General features: G+C 57.9%; 1 protein-coding gene across 2 annotated transcripts in view; it reads left to right on the forward strand.

Annotated features, from left to right (window-relative positions):
* Nucleotides 1–22,633, forward strand: part of PKP1 (plakophilin 1) — a 48,514-nt gene that overhangs the window by 5,490 nt on the left and 20,391 nt on the right. For both annotated transcript variants that reach the window (XM_046679743.1, XM_046679742.1), the window contains exon 2: nucleotides 4,710–4,816. In XM_046679743.1, coding sequence (XP_046535699.1) covers nucleotides 4,710–4,816 — 107 coding nt within the window. The remainder of the gene's footprint in view (nucleotides 1–4,709; nucleotides 4,817–22,633) is intronic.

The following is a 22,633-nucleotide window of genomic DNA, read 5'->3' on the forward strand; positions in this document are numbered from 1 at the left end:
AGGCATCTTCAAGGCTGGAAGATAAAGCATTTCCTTTCTCGAGCTTTTTGTGCTGAAGAACAGATGGGCTTTGCTTAAGGACAGAAGAAGCTAGAAGAGACAACGGCCTCCGGGAGAGAAAGAATCGGCAATAGACAGACCTCGAGCTGCTTGCCCCGTGACAAGCCCTCCTGACTAGCAGGGGAGAGGGATCCGGGGGAGGGCGGAATGGAGGAAAAGGCTTCCAGGTGACCTCTGCCCTGCGGGCAGCCTGTTGGTTAGGCAGGCCCGTGAGCCCTGAGCCTTCTCCCTGTGGAACCGGCTTGGGAGGGGATGGGGGCCCAGTGGAAGCAGGATTCCTTTCTTCAGGGAGTTCCCGGCCTGACTGGGGAGACCCAGGGCCTGTTCTCTGGGAGAGGGGTCCATGGCTGTGCACCCACACACGCCCGTGCTTAGTGTGCAGAAGCCACGCTCAAGGAACACACCGGCCAGCACAGAATGCGTCGAGCCGTGGGACAGAGTGCTGACGTGGTTGCGCTGGAGGGTTAGGAGCGCCTGGAGCTGGGTGCGGTCATCTCTGGGAGAAGCCGCCTTTTGTGCAAGGTTTTGAATGCAGGGAGAGGGTTTGGCTGAGAAGAAGAGCAAGAATGTTTCAGGTGCCGAGGGTGTGACCTCTTTAAAGCTGGGAGGTGGGGGAGGATGAGTCATCTCTGGGAAGGTTGGCCTCTCCCCATCAGAGAGAGAACTCCATGTCTCCTGACAAAGGAGCTGCCTCCTCCATTTTCTCAGCTCCTGTAGGTGAGAAAGCTTGGGCGGCCCTATGACACAAGACACAATCAGGCATCGTCTGAGGCACGAAAGGGCAGCGGCATCCAGGGATGCTGAGCGTCTGCGTGGTGGAGTTTCCGCGATGGCTCTACACTGTGAAACACTGACACACGATGGGACAGGCTGTGGGGACAGAGCAGCTGGTGTGGCTCATGCACTGGAGAATGCAATGTACTCTCGGAGACATTTGCTCCTTGACCTTGAGATCCTGTAGGTGGGCACATGCCTCCTGGGGACCCCGCACAGGTTGGGCCGGCAGTAGCTTCATGGAGAAGCCGCCATCTTTGCTCATGGCCAATGGACCCTTCTGAAGGGGACAGTAGGATGCACACGCTCAGCTGGGAGGGTGGGGGTGAGGCTGTAGGGGAGCTGGGTGCTGGAGTCATCTCTAGTTCCCACCCCTGGACCAAGGATCCTCCTCAAGGAGGCAGCCTTGGGTGTGCTGGAGCCTCACGCAGCTCCTCTCTCTCCCTGGTTGACCCGATGCACCAAGGACTTTTCTGGGTGGGAGGAGGGCCTGACTGAGCAGAGTTCAGGGACCCTCGTCCCGTTCTGCTTTTATGGGACCATTGAGCCTCAAGGCCCCAGGCCCCGGAGCACCCTTACCGAGAGGATCAGGCACGGGAGAAGAACTGGTCAGCGAAAAGGGCCAGCTCACTCCGCGTAGGCCCAGCCCCATGTGAACAGTGCCTGTGCCCAAGACTCCAGGGGGAGAAGAGTTGTGATTCTGGCTTCAGGGAGCGCCCGAAGCCCACACTGGCAGAGCCTGGCACACGCGTGATGGAGAGCCGACTGCAGCTGGCCATGGCCTTGTGCTGGGAAGGCCTGGCAGGTGCTGGAAACCAGCACAGCCCATCAGGAAAGGCTCCCTCGAAGTGAGTTCCTGAGAAGTCGGGGACCAGGTGGAGCGGTGAAAGCCGTCAGGTCCATCCCCGTTACTCCCATTGAAAAGCCCCATGTTCTTGCAGTTGAACTTGACTTTCAGAGGGTAGCACTTACCAGTAGGACACCCCAAGGTCAAGAGAGGGAAAATTCACCTCTGTTGTGGGAGCAGAGCTCCCCTCCCACTTGCACCCCTTTGGTTACCAGGCACACTGCAAGGGGTGCCTTCACATGTGTCACGTCTCTGGACTCCTCCCCTCCCGCACAGCCTTGGCCCCAGGTGCAGCCACCTTCTGCCGGAGAGGCAGTGCTGGCTGGTGTGATGGCAGCCTCATTCTCACAAGGAAGCCACGCAAAGCAGCTTAAGGTGGGGATCGGGTGGTCTGACCCCCAATTGCAGATAGATCTTAGGGGGTGTCTTCAAGAACTGCCTGGAAGGGTCTGGAGGGCTTGGCCCAACCAGAAGTGAGAGTGACAGCCCATGCTTGTGATCATCGGAGTCCCCACTGGGACGCGGGGACTGGCTTTGAGAATCATAGGGCATTCCACAGGTCGTCTTGTCCACTCCTTGCCTCCGTGGCAGAGAGCTCCCCACCTGTCGCATGGAGAAGAGGATGTGAGAGGGTGGCGGGCAGACGCGGGGCGTGGAGGGAGCAGAAGCTTCTTCTGATGACGGAGAGGGCGAGTGACATCACTGCTGACAGATTCCCTCTGGAGAAGGGGCGGTGGCCCCGTGGGAACCTGCCCTCCTCAGAGCCTCATCCTCGCAGGAGACCTCCCTGGGGCTCCAAGAACTCTGTGTCTGTCACCGCCCTGTATTTTCCACATGAAAGCAGCTGGCTGACCCACTCCTGCCCTTTGGTGAGAAATCCCTGCCCACGGAGAAAGAGACAAGTGAAGTCTGGCCGAGCCCTGGAAGGGATGACGAAGTGGGCTGGATCGAGGGGAGGCAGACAAGAACTGGCAGTTGGCTGCCCAGGGTCCAGGCTGCGGCCCCATCTCCCGGGAGAGCTAGTTCTGGGCATCTGAGCCCACGAGATGGCCCCCAGTCCCTCCTGACAGAAGCAGCCTTTCAACAGGGGCCGCTTCTGGAACAGGGAGCTTGGAGAAAGTGGGAGGTTCGGCGGAGTCCCTTCAGGAGTCAGGGATGGGGCTGAGCCTGTCAGGGACGGGGTCGCCCCCGGCAGAACCCTGAGGCAGGCAGCAAAGAGGTGGTGGAGTTGCCTTTGATGTCTGCCCTTCCTCCTGGTATGCTGAGCCCCATCTCTAGTAAAGAGGAATCTGGCTTCTCCAAATGCCATCAGGCGTGTGTCACAATAATCACACAGCCACAGAACATCAGAGCTGTATGGGAGTGGCCGTGTATGGAGGCCAGCCCCTTCTTTTTACAGAAGAGGTAACTGAGGCCCCGAGAGAGCCAGTGAGTTGCCCAAATGCCAGAGCCAGGACCCGTTTGAACCCCTCCAGCCTCCAGCAATCGTCTCTGCCACAGCCGATGGACCAGTGGCCAGTTGGTCCTCCGTGATGGGGGTACAGGGAATCGGGGGCAGTGCTCCCTCCTGTGAGCTACAGGGTGGTCACCTGGCATGGGACCAGGAAGGTGGCACCAGGCAGGGACACCTGCTGTGTTCCGACACTGCCCGTCTGCTGTCCTTCCACTTCTGTCTCGGGTGTTCCGGTCCCCTGGGAAGGCTCGGGAGGCTGCGTGGGTGTGGAGATGCTGACAAGCTAAGTTAGCCAGGAGGGAGCATCCCGAACCCTTCCCCAGACAGGGCTCTGTGCTGGAGCCTGCCCCCCCCGCAGGGGAAAAGCGGGGCTCATCCCCCCGAAGGCTCTCATGGGAGCCCACTTTCCCTTCTTCCCGGAGGCCATCATTTGGCTAGAGTCGGGGGCAAGCCTTGCCCTGGACGGCCAGGCCGTGGAGCCACAGCTTGCCCCTCGTGCGGCTCCCCCTGTGGGGACTGGAACACCAGGAGGGATGTGAGTCGGGGTATGGACAGCAGGAGGAGAGTGCCTCGGGCAGGGCTGGTCAGAGAAGGCTTCCTGGAGGGGACGCGGTCTGGAGCTTGGCTTTGGAAGATGGGCGACATTCGATGGTGATGGCTGAGGAGGGGCCAGACTTGGCACATGGCAGCGTGTGAGCAAGGCTCGGGCGGGCCACTGTCAGCCACGCTCAAGGACAGTAGGACAGTGGACAGATCAGCTTTCACGGAGATGCGGTGACTTCTAGGGCCCCCTGCCATCTGATGAAGAGGAGAGGAGAGGGGTGGCCCAACGGGGAGCCCAAAATCCAGTCCTGCTTTCTGCAATTCAAAGCCACTTGTCTACTAATAACCCTAATGACACTGTGCCGTCCCGCGGAGCCTGTCATTTGTGGGTCTCCAAGCACCCCGAAAACATTAATTAATCCTCCCAGGGGCCTTTGAGGTTGACGCTCCCCCTTCACCAGCTGGAGCGCCTGGGAGATGAAGGACGGGGCAGAGGGTCACCTCGTCACTGGAAGGGGCCGGGCTGAGCTTGGCAGCCAGAGTCCTGCCCCGAATTGGACCCTGGTCGGCCGCCACCGCTCTGTGGCCCTGACCTTGGGGCTCTGGACCTGGGATGTCAAGATCCTGCCTGTCTTCCCCCAGTGGGAAGCTTATCCTGGTGAGACGTGGAGTCATGATGCCCTGGAACGGAGCGGCCATGCTCCTAAGTCCCCCGGGCCAACTCCTGCCGTGTAGGTGTCAACCTGCCCCAAGCCTTGGGGAGACATCACGTCCGCAGGAAGGGGCCGGCCGAGACTCTCCGAGCCCGTCCCTGCGGCATCTGCCAGGGCCCTTCCCTCGGCCCCGGCTGTGGGGGAGGTGGGGTAGAGGGAGATGGCAAACAATGGCGTCTTCCCCATCCTCCTCCTCCGGGAGCTCAGACCTGGCTCCTCCACGGGGCGCAGTGGACCCGGAGGCAGAGGCGATGTCCTGGGGAAGAGGGCAGGCAGAGAGCGTGGCCGTGCTGTCCTAACCCTGTGCCTTTGCCTGCAGGCTCCCTGTACGACGGCCTGGCCGACGGTTACAACAGCTACGGGGCCAGCGGCCGCAGCAGCTACTATTCCAAGTTCCAGGCCGGGAATGGCTCCTGGGGGTATCCGGTAAGAAATGCTTCCGTTCTACAAGAACTGGGGTGTGCGTGGGGAGGGTTTGGGGTTTATGGGAGAGCAAACCGGCCCCGGGCGCTGAGAGGAGCGATGTGAGGTGGAAAAGGGCCGCTTGGGTCCACAAGGCGAGGCCGCCAACTCCAACCAGGTCCGTTGCGTGGCCGTCATTTCACAGATGGCCCTGAGTGCAGCCTCCTGTTGGGCTGGTTGGATTTTTCTGAATGTCTCAGAAGAGAACATTTTAGAAAAAGCATAAAGAAAAGAGCATCTTTCAAACAACAAAATCCGTTTCCCAGTATGTCTGATTGGATCATGGATTTGAGAGAAGTGTGAATTCCTGGGGTCCACTTGTGGATTAATTTAGACGTTTCTAGGAAAATCCTGAAAGGACCTCTCTCTTCGGTTTGTGCTGAGGACCTCGGAGGGGGCTCTAGAAGGCCCCGCGGGGCCAGGAGAGCACGTCACTGCTGTGACTCTTGAGTAAGAGGGTGAATGCAGAGTGGAGCGTTGCTAGAGTTTTGGAATTGGACAAACCTGGGTCAGATTCTAGCTCTGCTACTCGGCTGAGCCTGTGAGCCCGGGCGAGATGGTCTGCCTATGGGCCTCAGTTTCCTCACGTGTAAAAGGGACATGACACAGTCTGCCTGGTGGGGTTATTGTCAGGATTCGATGAAATAGTGTGCATGAAAAAAAAGCCTGATTATAGTCCTTCTTAAGATGATTTTTTAAGTTCACATGGTCGAGAATATTCCAGGTCCTTTACTCCAGGCTCCATCACCTTCTTTCTAAGTGCTCTCAGCCACCACACCCGTCCATCCTCACTGAACAAGTGTTTACTGAGCTCTCACTCTGCACCGAGTGTGTGGGAGATGCCGTCACCCGCACCAGCCCGGGCAGGAGCTGTCTTCTCTATCTTGGGCGATCGGGCTCCATGACACCCAAGTTTCTCCCAGTCCCCCAATTCTATGCCTTTCTTTACTTTTGCCGATTTCAACGTTCGCCTGGATTGTTCTTGGGAATTCTTTCCGGCGGCCCTTGAGATATTGCACTTTTCCCTGCGAACCGGGGGTGCTGTCCTCTTGGGGGTCCCGGATTTCAGCAGCTGTTGCTCACAGATGTCACCCCTGTCGGGGGGGTCCTGTGCAAGGCAGAGGCGGGGTGGGTATGAGTCGGGTATTCCTGTGTCGTTGGATTTCTCTTTCTTGCCTGTTACAGGTTAGGGGCTGGGGGGGAAGAATCAACTAGTTTTGCTGAAAATTTACCCCCCTCCCTCCTTTCTGGTTCTTGATGTCCACTGATACCCTGAGTGCCACATAAACACAGTTGATGGAGCCCGACCGGCTGGCAGGTCAGACACAGATGAGAATCAAGGGTTTTGACACGAAGAGCGAGGGCCAGACAGAATCAGAGAAGGCGCCTGAGTGATGCAGTGTGAAGGAGGAGGCGAGACCCGGGAAGGCGGGTCCCTGCCCGGCTCCTCATCGCAGCAGTCCATGCATAGTGACGCTGACGGTGCTGATGGGACTGGCTCTACACACAGCGTGCCCCCAAGTCAGAGCTCGGAAGCCTTGGCTTCTAGTCCTGGTTCTGCCCCTCTCTGGCTCTGTGACTTTAGATAAACCCCTCAACCTCTCTGGGCATCAGTTTTCTCATCCGTAAAATGGGAATGATGACCCCTGTGTGTTTACTCCACAGACAGGTTGATACCATGTTCCGCTAGCTGTGGAGTCTTATCAAATGGCAGGGCGGGGTTGTTATGCCTGGAAATCTGTAACCAAGAGCTGTAAAGGCACTCGTTTAGAGGTGTTTCTTTAAAAAAGTGTCTCCATCGGGCCCACGTTGAGCCTTTCTCCGGGTTAATTAACTCAGTCCTCAGCCATCTCACCCGCTCCCAACGCCCCCACCCCTGCCTGGGCCGACTTTCCGACAACCAGTGAAATGCCTTCCCTTCCTGCCCCCCGAGGCCCAGCCCTGCTCGCCCTTCATCTCCGCTGGGCCTTCAGACGTGACTCACGTCGGGGGAGCTGCTGGGGCGCGTCCCGTCTCCTCTCCGCTCGGGAGAGGCTCTGGGAACAGCGAAGGGCTGAGCACACACAAGGATTTGGCAGAGGGAGGGGGCGAGGGATGGCAGGAGTGGAGTAACTGATACGGCAGCCAGGCGTGTAATCAGCAAGGACGGGCGCCCCCCGGGCAGGGGCGGGGCTGAGGGAGGAAGGCAGGGAAAGTGAGCAGAGACCCATCTGCCGCTCGGCTCTCCCGGGACAGGGGGGCTGGCACAGGACTACTTAGCGCCTCCATCTGCTGACACCAAGACGGCGGCAGGGGCAGGGGTGGGGGGACAGAGTGTGGCTCCCCTCACCCTGGTCAGCAGGTTTCAGGGGCTGGCCCAGTGGCGCAGCAGTTAAGTGCACACGTTCTGCTTTGGTGGCCCGGGGTTCGCCGGTTAGGATCCCTGGTGCGGACATGGCACCACTTGGCACACCATGCTGTGGTAGGCGTCCCACATATAAAGTAGAGGAAGATGGGCACGGATGTTAGCTCAGGGCCAGTCTTCCTCAGCAAAAAAAAGAGGAGGATTGGCAGTGGATGTTAGCTCAGGGCTAATCTTCCTCAAAAAAATAAATTAAAATTAAAATAAAATAAAATAAAAATTCAGGAGCTTCTAAAAGCGGCTGGAGGACCATTTCCCCTGGGTCAGCCCTCTGTATTGAGCAGCTGGGGGCCAGGACCCCAGACGAAGAGGGTCTTTGCCCTCAGTGAGCTCACAGAGGCCACAGACAGATCGAACACAGGAATTAGTGGCCACTCTGTGGCATTCCACCGGTGCTGCCCTTACTCAGATGTTTCTAGAACATTTTTTTAAGCACAGTTGTCATCAGTGTCACTTTTGGGGCCGTATAAGAAAATCAGTCTCATTTATTGATTGTCGGGACCTGCGTTTGGCCAGAAAGGAGGTGAAGCACTTCCAGCAGCTCACCCCAGTTCCAGACGTCAAATCGCCCTCAAATAACAAGGATTTGTCACCACTGAGTGTGTATTTTATTTAAATATGGAAAAGGCCTAAAAGCAGTGCCAGATACAACGTTCTGAAAAGGTTTAAAAAGTAGTGGTGTTACCTCGTGGTTTAACCTTATATATATTCTACATCAGCAGTGGCCATCTAATTTTTCAATATACATATAGATCATCATACCACGTATAATCTATGATCACTTATGTCACAAATTAAGAAAGTTGAATATAGAGAATCTGGTAATAAGTAGAACCTAAAACAGAGTTAGTCTGACAAACAAAAAGCATGAAGGGCATAAGGAAAAGGAAAAATTAGTCCAAAGATGAGCTGGCCCCATGGCCTCATGGTTAAGTTTGGTGTGCTCCTCTTTAGTGGCCCGGATTCAGTTCCCAGGTGTAGACCTACACTACTCGTTGGTGGCCATGCTGTGGCAGCAACCCACGTACAAAACAGAGGAAGATTGGCACAGATGTTAGATCAGGAACGATGTTTCTCAAGCAAAAAGAGGAAGGTTGGCAACAGGTGTTAGCTCAGAACAAATCTTCCTCAGCAAAAAAAAAAAAAGTCCAAAGAAAGTCATTGGCCCATTGGCCCAGTCACTTCTCCACTCTCTGTTGGACATTCCAGCTGGACACATACCTGCTGGATGACAGTGTGGAGCCCCAGAGCCCCACGGGCTGCAGGGAGAGGGAGGAGCGGGGAGAGGGGCTGAGGACCTGGCAGGATTCAGCCCCACTGCCCGACCCCTCAGGTGGGCAGACTCCACCATGCTGCTCACGTTCTCAGAACCAGATTCGAGGAACATTAGAGCCCCAGCGAGGTTTCCATTCCACAGTCGTGGAAACTCAGGCCCAGAGAGGCTAAGTTACTCCTCAGGGGTCACACAGCTGGTTAATGGGACAGCAGACCAGACCCCTGGCCTCCCGACTCCTCACCTAACGGAGTCCTGTTTTCGTTACTCCAGATATTTGCCCGTTTTTGATGGTCATTTTATGGTTTTATGCAATCTCGGCGTTTTAACATCACCGCCGTGTTCTAGGCACTTGCAAGAGACCCACAGGTTTGGATCCCGTGACTTCCTCCCTCCCCTGTCCCCCTCCACGCCTGTTCTTTCCTTGAGGAGTCAGCCGAGCTCAGAAGGGGCAGGAGAGTGGCCCTTTTTGTTCCTTCCTAGATTCAAGCTGGACTCACTCAGCTGTAAGCGTTAACGGGGGTCGGCCGGAGTTGCCAGGCAAAATCCAATATTTGGGACACGCTCGTACTAACAAGTTGTTTATCTGAAATTCAAATGCAACTGGGCATCCTCTACCTTCATTTCCTTACCCGGCACCCCTGGGTGCCAGCATCTTCCCTGTAATGAAACCCAGGCTCCTGAGGTTCCTCTCCCAGGCTGGGCACCGAGCAGAATTGCTGCAGGCTACAGCCACTGCTGGTGAGAAAACGGAGGCTGTTGGCCCCCTCTTACGGGTCCTCGTAATGGGTCACTTGGGTCCCTTCCTCTGGGTCCGCTGGGGCCAGGATGCAGAGAGTAGAGAGCTGGGGGCACCGGGAGGCACAGCCCTTCTGTCCCAAGGCTGTCGGTGGGCTCCCATCACGCGGGTTTGTCCCAGAGGAAGCTGAGGCAAGTGGGACGAGTCTGATTTCCAGGGAAAGTTTCTGGATTAAGATGGCAGTGTCCTTTTCCATCAGCTCTGTTCTAAGGGTTTCCTACTTTCCAATCAAGACGCACGTCTTGAGCGTTCAGTTCTTCTGGGAGTCGTACCCAGCGAAACGTTCTTTGGTTACGGATTGGTCTAGACCACCCTGCCCAGGATCTGATCCGTAGAAGCCACATGGGCATCGTCAGCAGGAGGTATGGGGCCACCATATTGAATCACTCAGTCACGCTGTTCGAGTCAGCTCAGTGCTCCTGAGGGGCAGGGCCCTCAGGAGGAGCCGGGGAGAATCTCGCCTCTGTCCTGGCTTTGTTCTGTTCCTAGACCCTGTCTCTCCACCGGAACCCGGGACTCACCCGCACATCTTCCTCAGTTGCACTTGCTAACTGACTCGCCAGCGTTTGATTACTTGGTGATCCCACCATGGCAGGGTCTTGTGGACAATGTACTAGCGACTCTCACCGTGAGGAGAACTGGTCCTGCCCCTCAGGCCCGAAGCCCCCCGGGTGAGCCTCTTTTATAGGTGAGAGGGCTAGGTTGCATCAACCTGCCACCGGGGCTGGGAAACCCAAGCGCAGTTGTCTCCCATTAGCCGTGTAGATGAGGCGTCCACAAGGGCAGGGCCCTGGACCCGGGGCTGCCAGAGAGACCAGGGCAGGACTGGTGCCCTTGGAACCACAGACAGAGTTCCCAACCCACAGTCAACACAGTCTGTTCCCAGAAACAACTGGTGGGCCAGGACAAGCGCTGGACTGTGGCCCGGTACCTCAGGTCCCAGCCCAGCGCTGCCCCTTCACTATCTGCGTGACCCCAGGCAGGCTCTTAGCCACGCTGAGCCTCAGCTTGCCCGTCATTGACAGGCGTGAACATTCCTGTTTCAGAGGGCATGGAGGGGTGTGGATGTGACCTGTCAGACCAGCAGTGGGAGGCCTGGCCTCCAGTCTTGGCTGGGCAGCTGGGCGGCTATGCACTGAGGGACCTGGCGCGGCTGTCACCCCTCCAGACCTGTAGCAAGGCAGGGGGGGACCCGATCCCAGCCAAGGTCTCGGGGTTCCGTGTGGCTTGAGAGCTGACTCTGAGTAGCCCCAGTGCTCCGTAGCCAAAGTCTGCATGGTGGTCTCCCTGGGGACAGGGGTAGCTCCACCCGCTGAGACCCCCACTTCAGGCCCATGATGGATAATGGCTATGGCACTTCTTCTGTGCTTTCTTCTGAGCATCTCCGGGCACCAGGAAAACAGCAGCTAATTAACCCTCAGCACAGGATGGAGAGACCGTAGGACATTGTTTACTTGAGTTTTATGGGGGGGGGAACAGGCACGGCAGAAATGGCCCCTCCTAGTCACCACCCTGACTTAACCTGTGCACGACCTCCTCCTCTGCTCCCATTTCTCAGCTGTGAATTCCGCGCTCCAGACGCCCCAGCTGGGTTCTTTGGGTGGTGCCTGCTGGGCCTCTGTCTGTCCGTGAAAAGTCCGGGGGAGGGAAAGACAGAGTGGACACAGGCTCCTTCTCCCGAGCGGGCACGGCTCCTGCTCCAAAAGGAAGCGATTGTTGTGTTTGCCAGCGCAGTGTCCCTGCTGCCAGCTCGTGACTCACTCCCACCCAGCCCTTGGAGATAGGAGGGTCCCACAGGGCCCCAGGCTGCACCCAACAAGAAGAGACAAGGCTCCTACTTGCCGAGGGACAGGACGTGCCTGAGAGAGAATGAGGCAAGGGAGTGAGAGCTGGGGCCGGCTCCCAGGGCGCACCTCCCTGGAGAGAGCAGCGGCCGGCATAGGGCACCTTTTCAGACACATTGTTCGGACCGCAGAGGAGGGGCCCAGGGCAGATGCCGGTGTCTGGGGTGTCCCTGGGGATGGGCCCTCCCGTCCACTGGAGTGGCCCTGCTTTTCCCGAGAGAAGTTCCTGCTCCCTTGGGTTGGAGCCGAATGCGAGCTGCTTCCTTTTGGGCTGATTTTCTCTGCGTGGCTGACTTCAGCCCCTCAGGCAGGCCTGAGGCCCCTCCTCCCGGCTGCGGTCCGGGTGAGCCAGCGAGGGTTCCTTTGAGGCCGTAAGCGCTGGCCCGAGCGCGGGGTTCTCCACCCCTGCCCCGGTGACTGTAGCTGGGACCTCGACCCCCACGGGGCCTCAGTTTATCATCAGCAGGACCAGACAGTTGCTCAGACCATCTCCTTGCAGCTCTGACCTCCACATGCTGTGTCCTTGATGGTGCGGGGAGAGGTCAGAGAATGCCCCCAAATCAGCCCCACGGGCTTGCAAAAAAGGGCATGGTTCCAGTGAGTAGAGGCAGGTGGTATCCACGGGCGGGGCTAGGTGGAGGAAAGCCGGGCGGGCGCCTGGAGGAGCTGAGCTTGGAATGGGAGTGAAAGGAGAGCAGGGGGCAGAGGAGAGATGCTCCTGGGCGTGGGGCTTGGGCTCACAGGAGCCCCTGGGTCCTCTTCTCTGTTTACAGAGATCAGGCATCACCAGGAGGGCAGCTGGCCGCATGTCGCCAGCTCCAGAGGTCTCGGAAGCTGCTGGCTTTCTGCAACCTCTTCCCGGGGGGAGGGGCACAGAACCCACGAGGCCCCTCTGAGCCGAGCGAGCACGCTGGCCCACTGCTTCCTCCTGCCCCAGTGAGGAGCACCAGACCCAGAGAGGGCAGACTGTCACGTGTCCCTGTCCTGGCTGTGTGGACCCTTGGCGGGGTGGCGGGGCAGAGGCCAGGCAATATGGTCACCCAAAACGTTCAGGCAGAAATGTCCCTGCCCGGGGACTCAGTGTGGCAGACGTGGAGTTAGTGGGAAGCAATGGGCTTTGCCAGCCCCGGACACGGTGGGCAGCTCAGACGGTCCCCAGGAAGGCGTTCCACCATCCTCACGAGACAGCAGCTGCCTTGGGTTTGACATCTTCCTTTAGCTTAATGGGTCTCCATCAATCCCTTCCCTTCAGTTTGCGTCGAGCTCTGAGTTCCCGGCTGGGCTGGGAGCCAGTGCTGGGGTGGACCTGGGGCCCACTGAGGCAGTGTGAGGCAGGTAATTCTCTGGCCATGAGCGGGAATGCTGTCTTCTCCCAAGAAGGAAGCTTCTGTATGGGTTGGGTTCCATATGGGTTGGCCACTGTTCTCGCCTTCCTCCTCACACATAGACTCAACATAGAGCCTCTGAAACTTGAGAGGGGAGTTTGGAAGAATCAAGGATGGTGGCAAACTTCTTTATTTTGCTCCCGAAGAAAATTAGTAGAGCCTTGTTTTCGGCCCTCTTTTTTTTTTTTTTTTTTTGCCCTGATAAGACCCAATCTACTCAACCAACCAGTCTTTGCAGTTCTTATACTATAGTCCAAAACAACTAACAGGTCAAACAGCAGAGCATCAGAGAGGATAGAATTCATGCCGAATTTTGCAGCACATGCCATCAGAAAGCTCGTCAGCATCCTCGTCTGTAAATGGCGGGATGGGACCAGTGCTAGCCACGGTCCCCAGAGTCCTAGAGGTTTGGGGCCGGGGCCCTCGGGTTCTGGATTAGCAGGCAAGTGGCAGCTTGCAAGGCTGCTCAGGTCCCAGCGCCTTCACCTTACGCTTGCTCTCCCGCGGGAGGAGCTTGGGTCTCCAGGACCCCATCATTTCCCAATCCCCCGGAATTAGTGCAGCATTCTGAACTGACACAAAGTGCTCGTGTTCTCATTTCCTTGGTCTCTGTGAGATCGTAGGCGAACCAGGTATTGTTCTTCCAATTTTATTTGCAGGGCAATCAAGCTACAGAGAAGCGCAGGGGCTTGCCCCGTCCCTCACAGGTGGGGCTTGGCGGAGCTGAGTCCAGAGCCCAATGGGCTTTGCGAGGCGTGGGGGCGGGGGGAGCAGGGGTGAGGAGTGAGAGGAGGAAGCAGGCACCAAGGGCTGGGAGACGAGTCGGTCACCATCTTCTCTTCTGCCAGGCCCAGCTGCCCGTGCTCCAGAGCCAGGAAGGGGGCACACGACGGAGGGGCGTCAGCACAAAGCCCAGGGGAGATCATCCGGTGCCTCTTTTCTGCTTTGCGAGTTTTCCTTTCGTCGCTGGGCCCAGTGAGACAAAGGCAGCAGCATTTCCCAAGTGGGTGGAAGAGCCGGCCCCGCCCTTCGCTGGGTGAGGCTCAGCGTTCTCCCCGAGGGCCCTGGCATGTCCCTGCAGAGGCCTTCCCGCCCCGGAGAGCAAACTCAGCTGAAAAACAGAATCGAGTCGGGTGGTGGAGCAGCGGGGTGTAGAGACGCAGCTGGAGAGCGAAGTAGCTGCAGGGCTGTAGATGGGAGCGCCTCCCCTCCCACCCCCCCAGTGCACAGGGCCGGGCCTGGGAGGGCCTGAAGACTGGGCCGTGAGCTTTGTTCCGAGGCCCTGAGCTAGGCTGTGAAGGAGGCTGTCTGGAACTCCAGCAGGGCTGACCTGTAGACTGCCGAAAGTCCGAAGAGGCCTTATAGGGCACTCCATGGTTGGGGAAACTGAGGCTCTGAGAGGTGAGATGACTCCCCGAGCCTGCTCACCTGGACAGGGAAGAACCAGACTAGAACCCTGATCTTCCAACCCCGAGCCCAGTCCTCCTTGTCACACTGTTATATCATGGAACTCTCGCCACCATGGCAATAGCATCTCGAACTTGGGTCATTTCCATTTTGCTGTCACGATTTTTGTGAAGTCATCACACCAATCCTTACTTATTTACTTTTAGTGGACTCGCTTTTAAATTTCTTTTGAAAGGAAACTTTATATCACTAACTCAAAAGAAAAAGAACAGTATCCTTTGCCGTAAATGAAAGCAAACCATCACATAACCAGTAATAATAAATAGAATGAAAACAAATCATTATTTAATTCCAGCTAGATAATTTTTTTTTTCCCTTTCTGCTCAGAAAGGGAGGTTTGCAAGTGTTAAAGAAACATACTGGCACCAGCCAAGACTTTCTCTGCATGGGAATCAAAGCGGAGAAAGGAAGAGGGGTCTATGTGTTTCTGTGTTAGCCGTTGCTGTGCTCTTAAATGCACTGTTGTCCCCTCACAGCCACAACAGTGCATGTGCCACAATTGGGGGAGATTCTGGGTCATAAGCTTGTCATGCAGGATGATTTTCCCAAAGCTGATCCATGAGAGCAGGGAGAGCTGAGGGCCGAGGAGAAAAGTGACAACGTGGAGCCCCCTCCCTCACCAGGGTGACCAGACTCCTACCTGGCTGCGTACTTTTCTTAATGGAGCATTTCAAGGTGAGGCTTCTGTCTGAGCGTCTACAGCTGTCCGTACTAGTCAAGGGCCCCACAGTGGGCTGAGTTCTGTGGGATTACTCCTGGGAGGCTAAGCTAGAGAGGGCCCATGAGAAATCCCAGGCCTCTGCCACATTTCCTTGCAGCCCTAACCAGCTCTCGGAGGCCCCACAGTGCTGGGGGAAGAGAATCGTGCTGTGGGCGGAAGATCGGAGAGAGTTGGGGCGCTCAGGGCTGGCTAGTGTCCCATCCCTCCCTCCTGCTCCCTCCTGACTGCCCCCAAGGCTTGGAGCAGGGTGGCCCAGCTTCTAGAGCCCAAAGAATTTCCTACCTAATTCCAGGGGACCCCAGGCTTGGCCTCAGCCACCATCTCAACGTGACTCCCCGTTTTCTGTGCCAACGTGTACGTGCTCACTGGTGCATTTGGAGCAAGGTCTGGTAGAAGGGGTACCAAGAAGTCACTTTTCCGTGCCTGCCTTCTCATGGCTCTGGCCAGAACAGACCAGTTGTGACTGCTCCTTGCCCACAGGTGTCCCTTGGGACAGAGGGCCTTCCAGCCCAGGTCTTCGGGCAGGAGAGTCACACAGCTGAGCAGCCACACTCTTCTTTAATGTCTCCAGGGACCTCCTACAATTGACCAAAAGAGAGCGACAGGCACGTCCCATGTCTGGAATCCCTGGGGGAGGGGGTTTTCTAGGGTTCCGGCCCTCGACTAGCCAGAGATGCTGGCGGTGTTCCTCCAGAGCACCCCCTAATAGCAGGGGCTCTTTGCCATTTAGACGTCATTCGCGTCATTGGACCCTAGGGGCAGAAGGGCTAGAGGACCAACACTGGGAGGGAGGTTGGAGACCTGAGTCCCGGCTCACGGTCAGCCACATCTTAGCTGTGTGGCCTCAGCCCAGCCTCCAGGTCTCTGAGCTTAATCTGCTCACAGAGAGAATGAAAATGCAGCTCTCTGCCCTGACGCTCACAGGCCGGGCGGGAGATGGGGAGCCGTGAGGTTCTAACAGGATGATGAAAGGAGAAGCTTTGTGCAAACTGTAAAGGGCCGGACCCACTAAGGGGTTCTTGGGATATGCTCAAAGAGCTTCCAAGACCTTCCCCACCTGAGTCCGCCCCTGGCGAGGTGACGTGTGTCCCGTATGGGCAGGTGTGTGTGTGGGAGCACACAGCCTCGTTTTCCAATGGGGGGAGCCATCACCCCAGCCCTGGAGGGTCACTCCCTGCGTGTGACGTTCTTGGGTGTCTCATCCTCGGGAGTGATTTCCTCCCACTGTTGGTGTCTCCAAGGAGCTCCTTTTTGGGCCAGGTGAGCGTCTACCCCTGGGGATGCTCCCACATCCCTGCCTTTGGCCCTCTTCTTCCGATGGCTGGAAGCACCTCCCAGCCTGGTGCACAGTTCAGGGGCCAGTGGGCCTCCCCCAGAGTTCCCAGCACAGGTTGGGGGCGTCTGGCCCAGTGGGATCTTCTCCTCCCTCAAATAGGCTCTTCCAGGGAGCTGGCACGTCATCCGAGATTCCAGGAGTCATATCACGGTGGGACCCTGTGCGGCCCCTTGCTTTTCCCTCCCCGGGATGAACTGCTGCTGGGACCATGGAGCCGGCCTCTGGGTTTGAAAGCCAGAGCTGTGACCACAGAACGAGGGTCTCTGGAGGGCGGAATGACCGTCCCTCTGACCATCTGTGTCCGTGAAAGAGACGTGGCCGAGCTTCATAGCCACTTGGGCTTGTGAGAGACCCGTCTGGAGGGCAGACACGCACCAGGGTCTCCTCTCTAAGATGGAGCAGATGTCTGCATATGAAACCTAAGGTCCTTGATCCCCAAGCCCCTCCTAGGGGCGTCAGGAGCTGAAAAAACCCAGTTCTCAGGGGTGGAGGAGGAGAGGTCCTAGAGAAATCTTCAGAAAATCAGTTTTTCCCACAGTTTAGCAATGGAGCAGGGAGCAGGCCGTGTGGGCAGAGCTGAGGGTGGAGCTGGCACGGCTGGTTCAGAATCAGATGTCATCAAGCACCACCCTCAGCTGGGTGCTGGGGTGCACAGTGCCTTTGTCCCCTGGTCCCCTGTAGCCCCAGGAGCCGCAGTGGACGGTGGGCCTGACCCTGAGAGGCAGACGTGGGGCCCGAGCCCACAAGGGCAAGATTTCACCCTAGAGCCACGGTCTGATCGATGTCAGCTCACAGTTGCTGCCTTCAAAGGCTGTAGGGGACACTCGCTGTTATTAATCGGATCTCTGGCGAAATATGTACTCCCTAGTGAGCATCCAAACTTTTCTTACATTCTAAAAATTCAGGTGATAAAGGATGCCCACCATCCGGCATCGGGCTGCTTCAGATTTCTGTCGTGTCTCTTCTGAGTAGACAGGGAGCTGGTCGTCCACCAGCCATTGTCCTTTGGTTCACAGAGTGGGGGTCCCACGAGGGTAGGCATTGCTGGTCTCAGGGGGCTGGTGATGGAACCGTGGGGGCAGCTCCTCCTGGCCCTCAAGGGCTCCACAGCTGGCGCGCCCACCCCTGCCGCCTCCGAGCCCGACGGCCTTGCTCTTTGCCCAGACGTCCCGGCTTCTGAGCGGTGAGGCCGCTCTGGCCTCCATGTGCCCCACGAAGCTGCATGCCAGGGAAAGAAAGGAGGGCCAGCCTGGGGTGGGACCCCGCTGCTCTGAGCCGGAGAGGGAGCCGTGCCCAGGAGGAGGTCGGGAGCAGCACCCCACGCCCTGAAGTCCCACCTTTGGTGACTCAGGCTCCCTGACGTGGTGGGTAATTCAGAACAAGTTTTCTAAAGGATCTGACTCAAACCGCTGAGTAAGCAGCCACCCCATCCCCAGGGGAACCCCCCCACGCCCTGGGGCCCTGAGGGCCCCTCCTGGGCAGCCCTTGCTGGGAGAAGACCTATGCCCTCCAGACCCCCTGGAGGGGGTGGAGCAGAGCTTGTAAAGGCCACTTGCCGCCTGGCTGTGCCCGGTCCTGACCAAAATCCCAGGAAGAGGGGGCTCCCACGGGCACTGAGTGGGGAGCAGCAGAGGCTCGGGGACCCCGTGAAATTGTGTGTGCTCGCTCTCTGGAGAAGGGCGTCAGAGGTTATATAGCTGAAGGTGGCCTGTCGGCCGGCCGGGTGTGTGACTGGGCAGGGAGGGGCAGGGCGTGTCCCACCCCAGAGCCGGTTTGGCCAGCCCCACCTTGCTGCCAGAAGCTTGGTTTCAAAATGGGCTAATAGCTGGGGCCACAGACGCTCTTTTCATCTTGGCCTGCCCAGCACATACCCAGCTCCCAAGGAGCCAGGCAGCTTCCCTCTGGTCAGCCAGGGCTGGAATAGAACTCGCTGGACGCAGCCAACTGGCTGCTGTCGCCCAGGTCAAGGGGTGAAGGGAAGAGTCCTGGACCTGAGCCCGAGCCCGAGCCCCCGCTGGGCGGCCTCCTGGACGGCTTGCCCCATCGGGAATGCCCCACCTTCCGAGCAGCTGACTTGGTCTGCAGTGGCTGCCTGTGCCCATGGTGGCCAAGGGAGCCCCACTGCCAATCAGCAGCCCAGATCTCCGTCCCCAGCACAAATGCCACGGCAACTCCCAGCGCTCCTTTGTACTGGGCGCATGCTGCGAGCCCAGCCCTGTTCCAGGCACAGTAAAGGGCCTCTGCCCTGGAGAGCCTGGGGAAATGGCAGAACCCGACATTAGCTACTAGAGACACCGGGCCCACGGGGGGCTGAGCAGGAGCGGCTCCAGCTCTGAGCACCACCGGTATCTGGGGAAAGGCTTTGGGCTGGGTATGAGCAGGCTGGGTGGGGATCACAGGTTGGAGAAGTGCAGGATTTGTGAGGAGGGGGCCGTCCAAGATGGAGACGCGTCTGAGCAGAAGCAGGAGGGCCAGGCGGTGGCTGCAGTCACCGGGCAGCATAAAGCGGCATGTTGGGGAGGGGAGAGCTGACTGGATAGACGGGCCAGGCTGCTGGGTTTGTCTTGTAAAGGGCAGAGAGACCCTGGCAGATGTCAAGCAAGGCTAACGAAGGCTTTGTCTGAGGAAGGGCAAGGTGGTGGCACCAGCAGGCAGGCAGCAGGGTCCCCGGGGTGGTGGGGGGCTGGCAGTTGTGTGGTGGTGGACCGATGGTGAACCGATGGCGGCCGGGACCACCGTTTGTGCAGTGGGATCAGAGAGGATTCTCAGATGGAAGGATAAAAGGACGCCGTCCCTTTCTGAGTGGTTAGTCACCGTCCTGTCCGGCGATCTTGGGTGAACGGAACCTCCTCCGGTTTGGGGGCCTCTTCAGACTGAGGAGGACTCGCCACGGGAGTGGAAACTGACAACGTTCAGTTGCTTGAGGGCCTGGATCTTGAGCTCATGCTGCTTTACTTGGGCTTAGGCCCCTGCAGAACTGTTTCTTTGCCTGCAAAATGGGGGGCGTGGCCCCTGAGAGCTCCCTGACCTGAGGAGGAACAAGAAGAGACGATTATGTTGAGGGGCGGGGAGCGTTCCATGGGGGGTCAATTCCACGCTTCTCCAAGAAGGAAGGGGACCAGAGAAGAGAAGTGGGTGAGTTATGAGACCTCAGTCCTTAGAGAAGAGGGGAGCCGAGCAGAGCCCAGCTGGGAGAGGCTCCTCACTAAGAGCAGCCCTCTCAGGCCCACCTTGGAAGATGGTTCCAAGCGTGGACCCCATAAAAGCCCCACTGGGCTCCCCGGTAGAGAAGCATGTCTTTGTGGACACACCAGCCCGGGCTTCCCCCTAGCTGTCCAGCCCAGCCTGCTGTCTGGTTGAGTGGTCAACTCTGCTCCCAGGAAGTCAAGTTTCCACCCTCCGGAATGTTCTGATCCATGGACCGTTCCACCTGAGCCTGGAGCTTCCCAAGGGAGCCTGAGACAACCAGACAAGGAGTGTGTATGTGTCTCACTGTCCTTTGTGTGCGAAGTGGGGGAGCTGCCAGCAGATTGCTATCTGAGCGTGGGGTGTGCCTGGGAGACCTGGCGTTGGCACAGGGCTCCCCACCTGCGGTGGACACGTGGGCTCGCACACACAGCCCTTGCATTCCATCCCGGCCGCAGCTGCCCGCTGGGGACCTGGAAGGGAGTGTTTGCAAATAGGACTATGACTGTGAGGCGTTATTGGCGTTTAGGGCCTGGGGGCCATGAGCACTAAGCAGCCTGCAATGCTTGGGGCAGCTGCACAATGGAGAATTGTCCGCCCCAGACGCCCACGTGAAGAGGTACCACACCGTCCATCATAAAGACTGGCTTCATGCTGGGTGACCGTCTAGGCAGCCCACACTTCTCTGTTTTTCTGAAACCTATGAGGCCTGTCCTGTGTCCTTCGGGGGAGACCAGCGTGGGACTCTGAATACACTCTGCACCCCTTTTGTGGGCTGTCCTGGCTTCCTGGGTCCGTCCCCCGCAAGTGCCGACCCGGTGACTCCTTCAGGTATGGCGTAGGCTCGCAAACCCTCAGCCAGGTCAGAGAGGCGGCCAGCCTGTCCCCAATCTGAGCGTCAGAGGGATACAGATGTTCCCCCTGAGCCAATGCTGACATCCCACTGTCCCCAGCGCGTTACGAACATTCGTTCATCGATTCTGCCAACAGCCCTGTACCCTGGGCACAATTATTAGACCAGGTTCACGCATGAAGAAACTGACACACATTGGGTTTAAGTGACTCCCTCAGGACCACCTCTCAGGCAGTTGGCTAGGTCTCAGCCCAGGCAGTGTGGCTCCAGGGTCCCCGTGCTGTGGAAGTCAAGATGCCCCCGCCACTCCAGCCTGATAGAAAAAACGGGGGAAGGTCACAGGCCATCCGTGCAGGGAGGGCTGGGGGCAGCCTGCCCTGGCTGAGCCTTAGAGGGGAGCCAGGCCCCGTGTGGCTCTAGGAGAGGACGGGTCCTGGCCCAGAGGAAGCTTTGCTCCCACTTGTCTAAGTGACATGACTGGAGAGTCATCTCCAGCAGTCCTCAGACACACAGCCCACCAGCAGCCATGACACAGGAGCTGGGGTGGGGTTCCCAGCAATGGTTGACGCCACTGGGGTGTGGCTGATGGGGGGATGGGAAAACTCGGTCCCATAGGGGCATCTCCACCACGCCCGCACCCTGCAGACACAGCCAGCACCCCGTTCCCAGCAGGTGGCCTCCTCTTACTGAGACCTGGCGGGGCTGCCTGCGGCTCCCTTTCCCGGCTCAGGAGAGCACGCCCAGAGCCTCTGCCGGCTGGCTTCATCAGCACCATCACGTTCTTGCTGGGTGTGGACCAGGATCGGCGTTGGACTCGGCAGGTGTCTGAGATGACATCCAGGAGTGTCATTTACTGAGAACGAGAGCGTCCCTTGTCATATTTCCACTTCAGGCTGAGCCCACCTTCCCTCCAGAGTGCCCTCGACACCTTCCTCCCCCTGAGAGAACAGAGCCCAGCCGGTGTGGCCACTGGCTGAAAGCCGTGGGGCCAATTGCGTGTTTTGCATGTAATCTGCAAAGTGCACGTTGCCGTCCACATGCTCAGAAACCTCCCGGCTCCTCTTCCTTCTGCCTGTCGTCCTCCATTTCTGCCTCCCCAGTGCCCACGCACCAGCTCCCTTCGGAGTGGGTTGCTTTGACCCCATTTGGGGAAGAAAGTTGTGCCCGCCTGAGTGCACAGCTGGGTGTGTGCGTGGAGGATACGGGCGCGCCATTGCCAAGGTTAGCAGTTTCCGGCTTCTCGATTTAGATGCCACTTGTAACTGCAGCTTGACCCTCGGTGGTTCTTGCTCTCTAAGACTCTAAGACTCCCCCAGGGCAGGCCCCTCCCCAGCCTTCATGGCTAGACCCGGTGTGGACGGGAGTTACTCCGTTGCCTAACACCTCTCCTACACGTGCACACAGGCACTCACACACACACACACACACTCCCTCTCTCGTGGGGTGGGGCGGGCAGGCTCCAGGCTGCTGGACTTGGCCCTGCCTCATCCAGGCAAAGGCGAGTCCACGTGCGCACCTGTGTGGAGACATTTCATCAGGCCCCATGTTGATCCTCCAGTCTCGGGACAAGTCAGAGCAGGCGGACCTGCCAGCCTGTGGGCTCCCAGGGAAGTCCTCCTTGGGCAGCTCTGTTTGGAGCTCCTTCCTGCCACGTCTGCAGCTTTGCAGGCTCCTCCCAGGAGGTGGACTCCCAGGGTGGGCTCCCCCAGAGCCCTGGGGCGCCCATTGTTTCACGTCTTCCTGATGGGTTGCTCCTCTGCCCGGCCTGAAGCAAAGCCCACCCTGCAGCCCCCTGGCACCTTGAGCGCAGGTGCCCGTGGAACAGAATGCCCAGGAGCAGGAGCGTTTTCTCCGTTTGGCCTTTGAGGGCCTGTTACAGTTTCTTTTTGCCCCGGCCAAAGGGAGGCAACGTGAGGAATAAGCAGAGAAATGTCAGTGGAAAACCGATGTGACCAGAGGAGGAGAAATGTCCCCATGCTGGGTACAGTGGCCAAGGAAGGCTGGCTGTCGGAAGCTGCTGGCGTCTGCGAAGGCACGGGGCTTGGAGACACGGGCGAGAGTCCCCCCTGTTGCTCTGACCTCACCGGGTGGGTGTTGGCAGCCCCTCTGCTTTCTGGGCCCCTGACACCCCTCCGGGTCTGGCCCATGTGGGGCAGGATCAGTGGCTGCTAAACTTTTTTGACTGCAACCCACAGTAGGAAGTGCATTCTACATTGTAGCAAGCACCCATGCGTCATTTCACAAAACAGCACGCACCCTTGCTAAGCTACATTATGCTCTGATATTTTGTATCCCAGTGTAGATGATTGGATCCTATTTTCTTTTTATTGTGGTGATAACAGCTTATAACATTGTGAAACTTCAGTTACATTAATATTTGTCTTACACCGTATCAGGGTGGCCCTTCGCCCCTTGTGCCCACCCTCCACCCCCATTCCCCTGGTAACCGCTAAATTTGTTCTCTTTGTCCATAAGTTTGTTTATCTACCACATGTGAGTGAAATCATATGGTGTTT

This window comes from Equus quagga, chromosome 12 (assembly GCF_021613505.1).
Source record: "Equus quagga isolate Etosha38 chromosome 12, UCLA_HA_Equagga_1.0, whole genome shotgun sequence".
Lineage (NCBI taxonomy): Eukaryota > Metazoa > Chordata > Mammalia > Perissodactyla > Equidae > Equus > Equus quagga.